General features: G+C 44.9%; 3 protein-coding genes across 6 annotated transcripts; 2 read left to right on the top strand and 1 right to left on the bottom strand.

Annotated features, from left to right (window-relative positions):
* lsm8 (LSM8 homolog, U6 small nuclear RNA associated) lies at positions 1-1409 on the bottom strand. The gene is made up of 4 exons (XM_023831148.2): positions 1264-1409; positions 812-852; positions 592-719; positions 1-425 (listed from the first exon to the last, which is right to left on the bottom strand). Exons 1-4 carry the CDS (start codon positions 1292-1294, stop codon positions 335-337), a joined length of 291 nt encoding a protein of 96 aa, XP_023686916.1. The 5' UTR covers positions 1295-1409; the 3' UTR covers positions 1-334.
* A 107-nt stretch (positions 1410-1516) lies between these two features.
* Positions 1517-4013, top strand: LOC111853817 (ankyrin repeat and SOCS box protein 13-like). 4 transcript variants are annotated; one of them, XM_023831162.2, is made up of 6 exons: positions 1517-1531; positions 2305-2535; positions 2682-2832; positions 2960-3094; positions 3179-3370; positions 3585-4013. In XM_023831162.2, exons 2-6 carry the CDS (start codon positions 2326-2328, stop codon positions 3710-3712), a joined length of 816 nt encoding a protein of 271 aa, XP_023686930.2. In that variant the 5' UTR covers positions 1517-1531; positions 2305-2325; the 3' UTR covers positions 3713-4013. The 4 variants fall into 4 exon arrangements, with proteins under 4 accessions (XP_023686930.2, XP_023686927.2, XP_023686929.2 ...); XM_023831159.2 differs by having other exon boundaries at positions 1517-1690; positions 2336-2535; XM_023831161.2 differs by having other exon boundaries at positions 1517-1690.
* A 125-nt stretch (positions 4014-4138) lies between these two features.
* On the top strand, positions 4139-8902 carry LOC111853818 (ankyrin repeat and SOCS box protein 13-like). Its single transcript, XM_023831164.2, has 6 exons — positions 4139-4700; positions 5283-5470; positions 5573-5729; positions 6143-6277; positions 7928-8119; positions 8216-8902. Exons 1-6 carry the CDS (start codon positions 4643-4645, stop codon positions 8341-8343), a joined length of 858 nt encoding a protein of 285 aa, XP_023686932.2. The 5' UTR covers positions 4139-4642; the 3' UTR covers positions 8344-8902.
* Positions 8903-8936: the final 34 nt, after the last annotated feature.

The following is an 8936-nucleotide window of genomic DNA, read 5'->3' as shown; positions in this document are numbered from 1 at the left end:
TTGATTTTTTTTCTTGAATGTTTATTTTGGTAAAATTAAATCAAGCAAAAGTCCATTCATGTATTTTTAAATTTGGACTGTTATTCAGAAAACGTAATTCCACAGGTTACATGTAAGGACTTTTGGAGATTTGCAAAAATTACAAACTGTATGTTTTTCATACCATTATTCTACAGGTACATTTAAAAGCATTTATTGAAAATATATGGTCATGTTGCTTTTAAAAAAAAACCCACATCCTTGCATACGGAGTAATTTACAGAATAAACTGTTACAAAGTACATCATCTTTACAACAACACAGGCTGGAAGGTCCCTGGCACGGCTTAGAATCATCAGTGAACCACGGAGTTGAGAGGCTCAGCACGAATGTTTCCAAGGTCCAGGGCAGAATCTGTTTCCTCATCAATCTCTCCAATAACAGCCCTGAAACAGCGACCAAAGAAAGTCACTTCTGTGCCAGTTAGGATGCTTTGGCAACAACATACGTACCCGCAGACTGACGTGAAGATTGTGTGCCATTGCATTGTGCTGTACCAGATGGATCAGCACCCAGACGGGTATGAGGTTCACCAGTTTGCTTAATACTTACACATTGTCTCCTCTGACAATATACAGGCCCAGCACGACCTGTTCCACCCCCTGAGTGGAGCTGAAGACCCGTTCATGACTCTCGTCAAGGATTAGGTTGATCGTCTGATCAAATCCTTTTAGTGTCCCCTAATGAAATGTGGAGGGGAAAAGTATAATGATCACCGATTCCAATTACTGGCAAAGTTAGAATCATTGTCTTATTAAAAAAAACATCTTACCACGATCATTCTTCCATCAGACGTTATAACTGCTACGGTCCCTGGATTGTTAGTTAAAGTATTGTACTGTAACGCATTCATAAAATTCACAACATAAAATGTAACCCATTTCATCACAGTGACCTCCCATGACCCCATGCTAATTACTATTAATATCCATTTGGTAAAGAACGTCTGAACCACTGAAGTTGTTGTCATGCAGCAGGTCAACATCCACCCATCCATACTCCGACTGCTTAATAATAATTATAATAACAACAATAACAACCCATCGCTAATTTAGAGAGAATTTTGCGGCGTACATATCACGTAACCCGAGTCATACTGTAGCTAAGCTAACTAGCCCAAGCCGCGGGGTGCAGCTGTTTGTCTCTCCGGTTTTGCCATGCGCTTTCAGCTTATCTCACTCCGTCCGCGAGGACCCCTCAAGTGTCCTGAACAACTAAGGATACTGTTAATGTAGCTTTCCAGCGCGGTCGACATGATCTCCGTACAAAGCCTTCCAACAGACCGGGGAGCAAGGCGCCGTCTACAGGAAAAACAGAGAGAACAGACACAACAGCTCGATTACCGAGCGCATCTTACCACGGTCATTTGGTCGCTGCAGTGTGACGTAATAAGGGTTTGAACAGACCCGTCTGCTCGATTACCGAGCGCCAGAGTGAAAGCCCAGGCTCCAGTTTAACTCCACTTCCCATAGTCCCTTTGAGCGTTGCTACAGTAAGTCAAATGACAGCGCTGCAAAGTGACTGCGGATACGGGCTAAAATATTTTTGTTTATCATGCCATATATGAATGGGTATGTCTTTAGGTAAATGATTATGAAATATATGAAATGCCTATTACATTGTACTAGGCCTTCGATTTTCGTAGACATTGGTATACGTACCCGTGATATGTATTTCGTTTAGCTGCCAGTGGTGTTTTACTGTACGTGGCTTCTCGGAAGGTTGCTCTTTTGGAACAGCATTACATTAAACACCGATTAACCCATACAAACGTAAATGCCGCCTAATTCAAGCTTAGGGAAATTCAAATTCATCATGCGTGCCTGGATAAATATATTTGCTCCTTAAAATATGCTGTAAATATTGTTACTCAAAGGTTGCAAATTAAAGAGCCCTCATGCAAACACCAAATACACTATACAATCTAATTGTACTCGTAGTAATTTCAATTTCGCTGTTCAACACTTAACCAAATATTGATTTTATATACACGCGGTTTTGATTATGTTACATGTGCATACCCTGTATTGGTTAGGTAGATGTTTTGTTAATGTAAAATAATTGAGAGGACAGTTATAGGCAGAATAGTTATTTTCACGTTGCAGGAATCACGCACTGTAAGAAAGAATATAATTTGTACGATGTACACATGACAAAAAATCCTTCAGTACCATTTTCTGCATTAATAGATAACAATTATAGACAGTCGTAAAGCGCTTAAAATATTAGCTTTCTGTTTTTGAACAGCCTGTGGTTGCACTTCAGGCTTCTTTTTCTAAGCTTTATATGGCCTCAGCTCATGGCTTGGGGTTCTGGACCGACCGCTCGGCGGTGCACGAGGCTGCCTTTCGGGGCCACGTGCCGGAGCTGCAGCAACTGATCCAGAGTGGGGCCTCTGTCAACATGGTGGCGGTGGACTCCATCACCCCGCTGCATGAAGCCTGCATACAAGGACACGCACAGTGTGTGAGGCTGCTGCTGGACGCGGGCGCACAGGTGAGAGGAGACAGGGACACACACAGACACCCCTGCCACACAGGCAAGAGGGTTTGAGGGACACACACACACACCTGGCACACAGGTGAAGGGGTTTTGTGTCAACTCGTTGCTTTGCTTTGAGTTTGTGGGGCTGCCCCCTGCAGGTGGACGCGCGTAACATCGACGGCAGCACCCCGCTATGCGACGCCTGTGCTGCAGGGAGCCTGGAGTGCGTCAAACTGCTGCTGGAACACGGCGCCACCATCAACCCCCATCTCTTCACTTTCTCACCTCTGCACGAGGCTTGCATGGGAGGTGGGGTGCATGCTTTCCATTGTGCATTAACCCCGATGTGACGCAGTTTGCCCCACAGTGACCTGCATCGGCACTGTTTATGCCGACGTTATCCCACTAAACAAATACATGTTTTTCATGCCTGCAGGTAACATTGATTGCATACGGCTCATGATCGCCGGGGGGGCGCGGATGGAGGCTCACGACTGCCATTTCGGGACCCCTCTGCACGTAGCATGTGCCAGTCAGCGGGTGGACTGTGCCAAGTTTCTGCTCAACGCGGGTAAGGGGGTGCGAGACGGTGCCGGCGCGCGTCACAGTCTGGGGGACTTCGGAGCTGCAAAAACTGTGCCCCTCCGACCCCAAGGTGCTAATGTGAATGCTGCCAAGTTACACGAGACGGCCCTGCACCACGCAGCCAAAGTGAGGAATGTGGACCTGATCGAGCTGCTGGTGGAGTTTGGGGGGAACCTTTACACCAGGGACAACCTGGACAGAAAGCCCATCGACTACACCAGGCCCGGGTCCCCTGCTGCCCTCTGCCTGGAATTCTATGAAAGTACGCTATCAAAGTATTGTTCCCTCTGCTCTGTTCGATAATGTATCTGCGACAAATGTGAATACATGCTTCAGAGTTTAGTTACAAAGTTGAAAGCAACTTATCATCTGATTCTTGAAGCATCCAAATATGGTTCTTTGGAACATGTGTGTGAAGATGTCATGTGATAGCTTCTTTTCCCATAAACCTCTGCTGTTCCCTGTGTGTTTTAAAGGAACACCACTGAGCTTGCAGCAATTGAGCAGAGTCGCCATCAGGATGATGCTGGGTCCAAGGGCACTGGAAATTGTATCCCAACTCAACTTGCCCAATCGGATCATTAACTACCTCTCATATCAATGACTTGCTTTAGTTTGTAAAAATGTTATGTACACATCCAGATACGGTCAGTCCCTAGGCTGTTCAGATGCCTGACTGGATAGACGTCCTGGATGTGAAACACATCAGAACAGAGATATCCTCTATGCTGCTGTTTAGAAACTGACAATATCAGACTTTAATCTCTGAGGCTGGTGGATTTATGAAAACAGACTCGCATATTCTGAATTTAGTCCTGCTAGATTGGTAAAACTTATTAAATAAGACACTGGATAAGATTAAATCTAATTGCATTAAATGTTATTGTATTCCTCAGACGGAATAACTATAGTTTTGGGACCGGTCTGCTGCTGCTGCAAATAGTTTCTCAATAAGGAAATAACCCAAAAGATATTTAACTGATTTTTTTTTTTCAATCTTTGCACACACATTGTGCACCTGACAAATTGGAACTGATAAGATTTTTGACGCAAATTATGCATATGGAAGCCATGCTTAGTTGGATTTAAATCGGGTGACTGGCATTCAATAAGTTTCAGTTTTTTAGCTTTGAAAAATTCCCATGATGCCTTAGCAGTATGATTATAATTTTCAAAAGTTACCTTAGTGTGACTTGTTAGCTTTTGTCTTGATGATGCGGCTTGCAGAGAAATTCACAAAAACGGGTACTTGTGTACTCACGTATATAATAATAATGATGCAAACGATAGTGTGTCATCCGATAGCATAAATGGGAGATGTATTTCAGTCGTTTTACTAGTTTTACACATTCTGGATTTATCATACGGTGGAAAAGGCGATCCATGACCCTTGTGAAATTGGAGAACTACACTTCCCATGACTCCCACTATACCAAAAATGGAGACTTGCATCTACAAGTCATGATCCAGCACACTATATATAGATATTTATATACACATATGAACTCACCAAGTAACCGAATGGTCACTATTAATGTGTCGCACGGAAATGGAAATGACAACCACTAGGCCTGAGTTTTTCGGAAATCTAGGTAAGTGTCTTACAGACTAAGGATAAGGGTAAGGACATATCAATTTGATATGAATGTTTCATTTTGAGAATACCGTTGAAATTATTTTTACCTGGTAATTTAAATATTTACTTTAGGGAGCAGTACGTTAACTACCAACCTTGGTATTAGGCTACGTAGTATCGGATCGTAGAGAACTTACTGGTATCGCAGATGTGTCCATACAAACTCCATACTCAGCATAAGTGGTCGGACAGTAGAAGTTTGTTTTAGAACAAGTTGTAAGATGCTTTAAAATTTATAGAAACGTGCAGTTATTAATTCACTGCGCTACAATGTAAATTTGAATTAAGTTCACTCATATAACAAGCCGATTTAAAAAGGGCATAGACCTTCGTAATAACGCAAGCGCAAAAAAAATTAACTAAGCCGAGTCCTGACCGTCGTACTGTATGCACATTAAACCCTACAAAACATTGAGAAAAAATAAAATTAAAACGGCACGTGTCTGATTTGCTTTTATCCAAACATCGTAAAAAAATAGCGGAACATATTTTACTGTAACTCTTGGATAAATTTCTCGTGAACTGCGCTGAATTGAAGGGCTCTGGGCGGGCCGGACAGAGCTGCACCAGGTAGCGTCGCTCGGGAACGCGCTGCAGCTGGAGCGGCTGATCGATGGCGGCGCCTCCGTCAACGCTGTCACCGCGGACAATATAACACCACTCCACGACGCCTGTGCAGGAGCACAACCCCATTGTGCGAAGCTTCTCCTTGCTGCAGGAGCGCAGGTGGGAGAAACTGCACACAAGTAAGCCAGGCACTGGAATTCCTGACTTACACTGGATTGCATTCAAATTCAGTAGTTTTTGTGCCAATGGTGCCCCCTGCAGGTAGACATCAGGACCATCCACGGCAGCACACCGCTGTGCAATGCCTGTGCTGCCGGCAGCCTTGAGTGCGCAAAGCTTCTTCTGGAGCACGGAGCCTCCGTTAACCCTTCTCTCACCGCCCTGACGGCCTCGCCGCTCCACGAGGCATGCATACGTGGTAAGAGGCAGCTCCGCGTTTTCTTTCGCTGGAGGATGGTGCCTGTTCCATTTATGTTCGATCACCTTCACTGTGTTTGTCATTGTCACTCAGTTCCCATGGTCGCCAGAGTGATGCCACTGCTGAGCCCCTGAGCAAGGTCCTTAACCCCCAATTGGCCCAGGGGCTGACTGACCCTACTTTCTGAAACACACATCACTTTCGATAAAAGCAATACTATGATTTGACCCTTAGTAGGGTTACTACTTTCAATCTGAAGAAATATCCCAACTTAGACACAAAAACAGCATGATTGAACCCCCCCCCACCCCAAACAGGGTCTAGAAAGTCCTGGCTGACATTGGATTGCAGTGACCTTTGGCATCTGCTAAGATAAATACATGCAAATGGTGTTATTGCATGTGTGTGTTCAGGCGACCCAGACTGCGCCCAGCTCATGATCGCAGAAGGTGCCCATCTGGAGGCTTTTGACATCTATTTCGGGACACCGTTGCATGCGGCGTGTGCCAGAGGGAATGTGGACTGTGCCAGAGTGCTGCTCAGCGCAGGTGAGAAGATGAGCTCCCACTGGTGGGGTAACTAAAAGACATGATCATGGGATGGGCGGCATGGCCGCTCGCACCTCCAGGGTTCAGGGATGAATCCCACCTCTGATGTCTGTTTCCTCTGTTATACGCTACTGGGTTTCCTCCTATAGTACAAAGACTTGTAGATAGGCTAAACTCTCTATAGCAGTGTTTCCCAGTCTGGTCCTGAGGGATCCCACAGACAGTCCATGTTTCTGCTCCCCTGGAGCTGGGAGGGAGCAGAAATGTGGACTGTCTGGCAGGAAACTCGGAATATCATTGACCAACTGTGGGTCCCCGAGGACCGGATAGGGAAACACTGCTCAATGGTGTGTGGGTGTGTGTGTGTGTGTGTGGGTGGGTGTGTGTGTGTGTGGGTGTGTGTGTGTGTGGGTGGGTGTGTAGGTAGGTAGAAAACTTTATTAATCCCTCAGGAAGGTTCCTCCGGGAAATTCAGTTTCTAGTAGCACCATAGCACCAAACAACATACAAACGACATACAGTTACACATACACATACATTACAGTTACAGATGAAAGTATAGGGAGAAGTAATAAATAGTGATGGGATGATGGTACTAATAAATAATTATTGCACGGGTTCATTGGTCTATTGTACAGTCAGATAAATGTCCTTCTGTCCCCCCTCCTGCTCCCCCTCCTCCCCCCCAATGAGGAGTTAAACAGTTTGATGGCGTGTGGGACAAAGGAATTCCTAAGTCTGTCAGTTCTGGATTTGAGAAGTAGCATCCTGCCACTGAACATACTCCTCTGGTTGTTAATGACAGTGTGCAAAGGCTGCCTGACATTATTCATAATGGCCAGCAGTTTGTTCAGAGTCCTTTCCTCTGCCACTGTGGCTAGAGTGTCCAGCTTCATGCCGACATCAGAGCCAGCCCTCCTGATCAGTTTCTCCAGCCTGATGAGTCCTTTTTTTGCTGTGCCGCTCCCCCAACACACCACACTGAAGAAAAGGACACTGGCCACCACAGACTGGTAAAACATCCACAGGAGCTTCCATAGGAGCTGTGTGTGTGTGTGTGTGTGCGTATGTGAGTGGGTATACTTTACCTTATGGGGACACAATGTCCCCACAACGTGATGAATACCCGTTTTTTTTTCCCCATAAGGGCAAACTCAATTTAATAAACAGCTGTGACTGCAATGAAAAAGTAAAAATGCAAAAACTTGTATTTTGTTTGGTTACTTATGGTTATGGTTAGGGCTGGGTAGGGATTAAGGTTGTCAAAGTTAGCATTAGCATTTTTCCCATAGAAGTGAATGAGCAGTCCCCATAAAGGTATGATTACATGACTGTGTGTGTGTGTGTGTGTGTGTGTGTCCAGCAAAGCATTGGCATCCTGTTTAGCATGGACCCCAGGCTTGTACCCTCTGCCCAGGTTCCCCGACAAGGATAAACAGTTAGAAAGTCGATGAATACATGTTGGACATTCTGGAGAGTAAATGGTCTTGGTTTCTATGTCTCAAAATTGGGAGAATCAAATATGGAGTAAAAAACGTGGAGCTGCTGATGGGTTTAGACGTGCTGACCAACCCAAGATCTCCACCAACAGCCACAGCTGGAACTAGAATCAGAACTTCAGGAAAGCTTTTCAGTACCATGTCCCTCAAGGTGCCCGTGTGAATGCTGCCAGCTTCCATGAGACGGCGCTCCACTACGCAGCTAAGGTGGGGAACGTAGATCTGATCCAGATGCTGGTGGAATTCGGGGCAAACGTGTACGCCCGGGACAACCTGGGCAGAAAGCCCATAGACTACACCAGGCCCGGGTGCCCCACAGCCGTCTGCCTGGAGTTTTATGAAAGTATGTCTTTAATCATGCAGTCATGACCAGCATGTACAGAGCAGTGTGACAGAATGGAGTCCCTCACAAATTTGGTGGATTTCACCTGTTTTACAGGCAACCCACTGAGTCTGCAGCAGATGAGCAGAGCCTGTTTGAGGATGGCACTGGGTACGAGGGCCCAGGAGGCTGCATCCATACTCCAGCTGTCACAGCGTATCATTGACTACCTGTGCTACAGATGAACACCCATCTGGAAGTGCACCCCATGGTTTAAATCAGGGGTTCCCAAACTTTTCAGCTCACGACCCCCAAAATAACCGTGCCAGTGACTCGTGACCCCCACTATCCTCGGAAGTGGTTAAAATATACAAATGTTGCGCGCAACGGTGCACATGCGCCAATAGGCCTATCCAAACATGACCATGATAACACGAAAGAACACAATGGTCTAACAACAATATAATTTTTTTATAGTAATTTACTCATTTGTTTAATTTCAACAAAATATCCTATCCAAACAAGAGCATGACAACACAAAAGAACACAACGCTGTAACAACCATATAACTTTTTTTTTTATTATTTACTCATTCGTTTCATTTCAACAAAAATAATATCCTAAGCATAAAGCGATGAAAATTACCTACACGTTACGTGCACATGTCGGAATGTTTAACATGGTGCTGTAAATTCTGCTGCAACTGACGCTATTGATGTGTCGTTAATCTGTCGTAATCACCTCAGGGGTCGCGATCAAACGGAAAGAAATTTGAAAGGCTGATGGATTTTTAATTTGCATGTTTTTTTTTAAATGTAACTATTAACTACTAGTTTTT

This window comes from Paramormyrops kingsleyae, chromosome 1, assembly GCF_048594095.1.
Source record: "Paramormyrops kingsleyae isolate MSU_618 chromosome 1, PKINGS_0.4, whole genome shotgun sequence".
Classification (NCBI taxonomy): domain Eukaryota; kingdom Metazoa; phylum Chordata; class Actinopteri; order Osteoglossiformes; family Mormyridae; genus Paramormyrops; species Paramormyrops kingsleyae.
The sequence above is the reverse complement of the archived record's forward strand: the minus strand, read 5'-3'. Positions and strand labels throughout refer to the sequence as shown.

Bases quoted from the DNA above. Each gene is read 5' to 3' on its own strand.
- LOC111853817 (XM_023831159.2), top strand. From the start codon at position 1,627: ATGATTATGAAATATATGAAATGCCTATTACATTGTACTAGGCCTTCG. The intron at 1,691-2,335 runs GTATACGTACCC...ATATGGCCTCAG, and splicing joins TTCGATTTTCGTAGACATTG to CTCATGGCTTGGGGTTCTGG. The intron at 2,833-2,959 runs GTGGGGTGCATG...TCATGCCTGCAG, and splicing joins GCACGAGGCTTGCATGGGAG to GTAACATTGATTGCATACGG.
- lsm8 (XM_023831148.2), bottom strand. From the start codon at position 1,294: ATGTCGACCGCGCTGGAAAGCTACATTAACA. The intron at 853-1,263 runs GTATCCTTAGTT...CTAACAATCCAG, and splicing joins GCTGGAAAGCTACATTAACA to GGACCGTAGCAGTTATAACG. The intron at 720-811 runs GTAAGATGTTTT...ACATTTCATTAG, and splicing joins CTGATGGAAGAATGATCGTG to GGGACACTAAAAGGATTTGA.
- LOC111853818 (XM_023831164.2), top strand. From the start codon at position 4,643: ATGTGTCGCACGGAAATGGAAATGACAACCACTAGGCCTGAGTTTTTC. The intron at 5,471-5,572 runs GTGGGAGAAACT...TGCCCCCTGCAG, and splicing joins TCCTTGCTGCAGGAGCGCAG to GTAGACATCAGGACCATCCA. The intron at 6,278-7,927 runs GTGAGAAGATGA...ATGTCCCTCAAG, and splicing joins CAGAGTGCTGCTCAGCGCAG to GTGCCCGTGTGAATGCTGCC.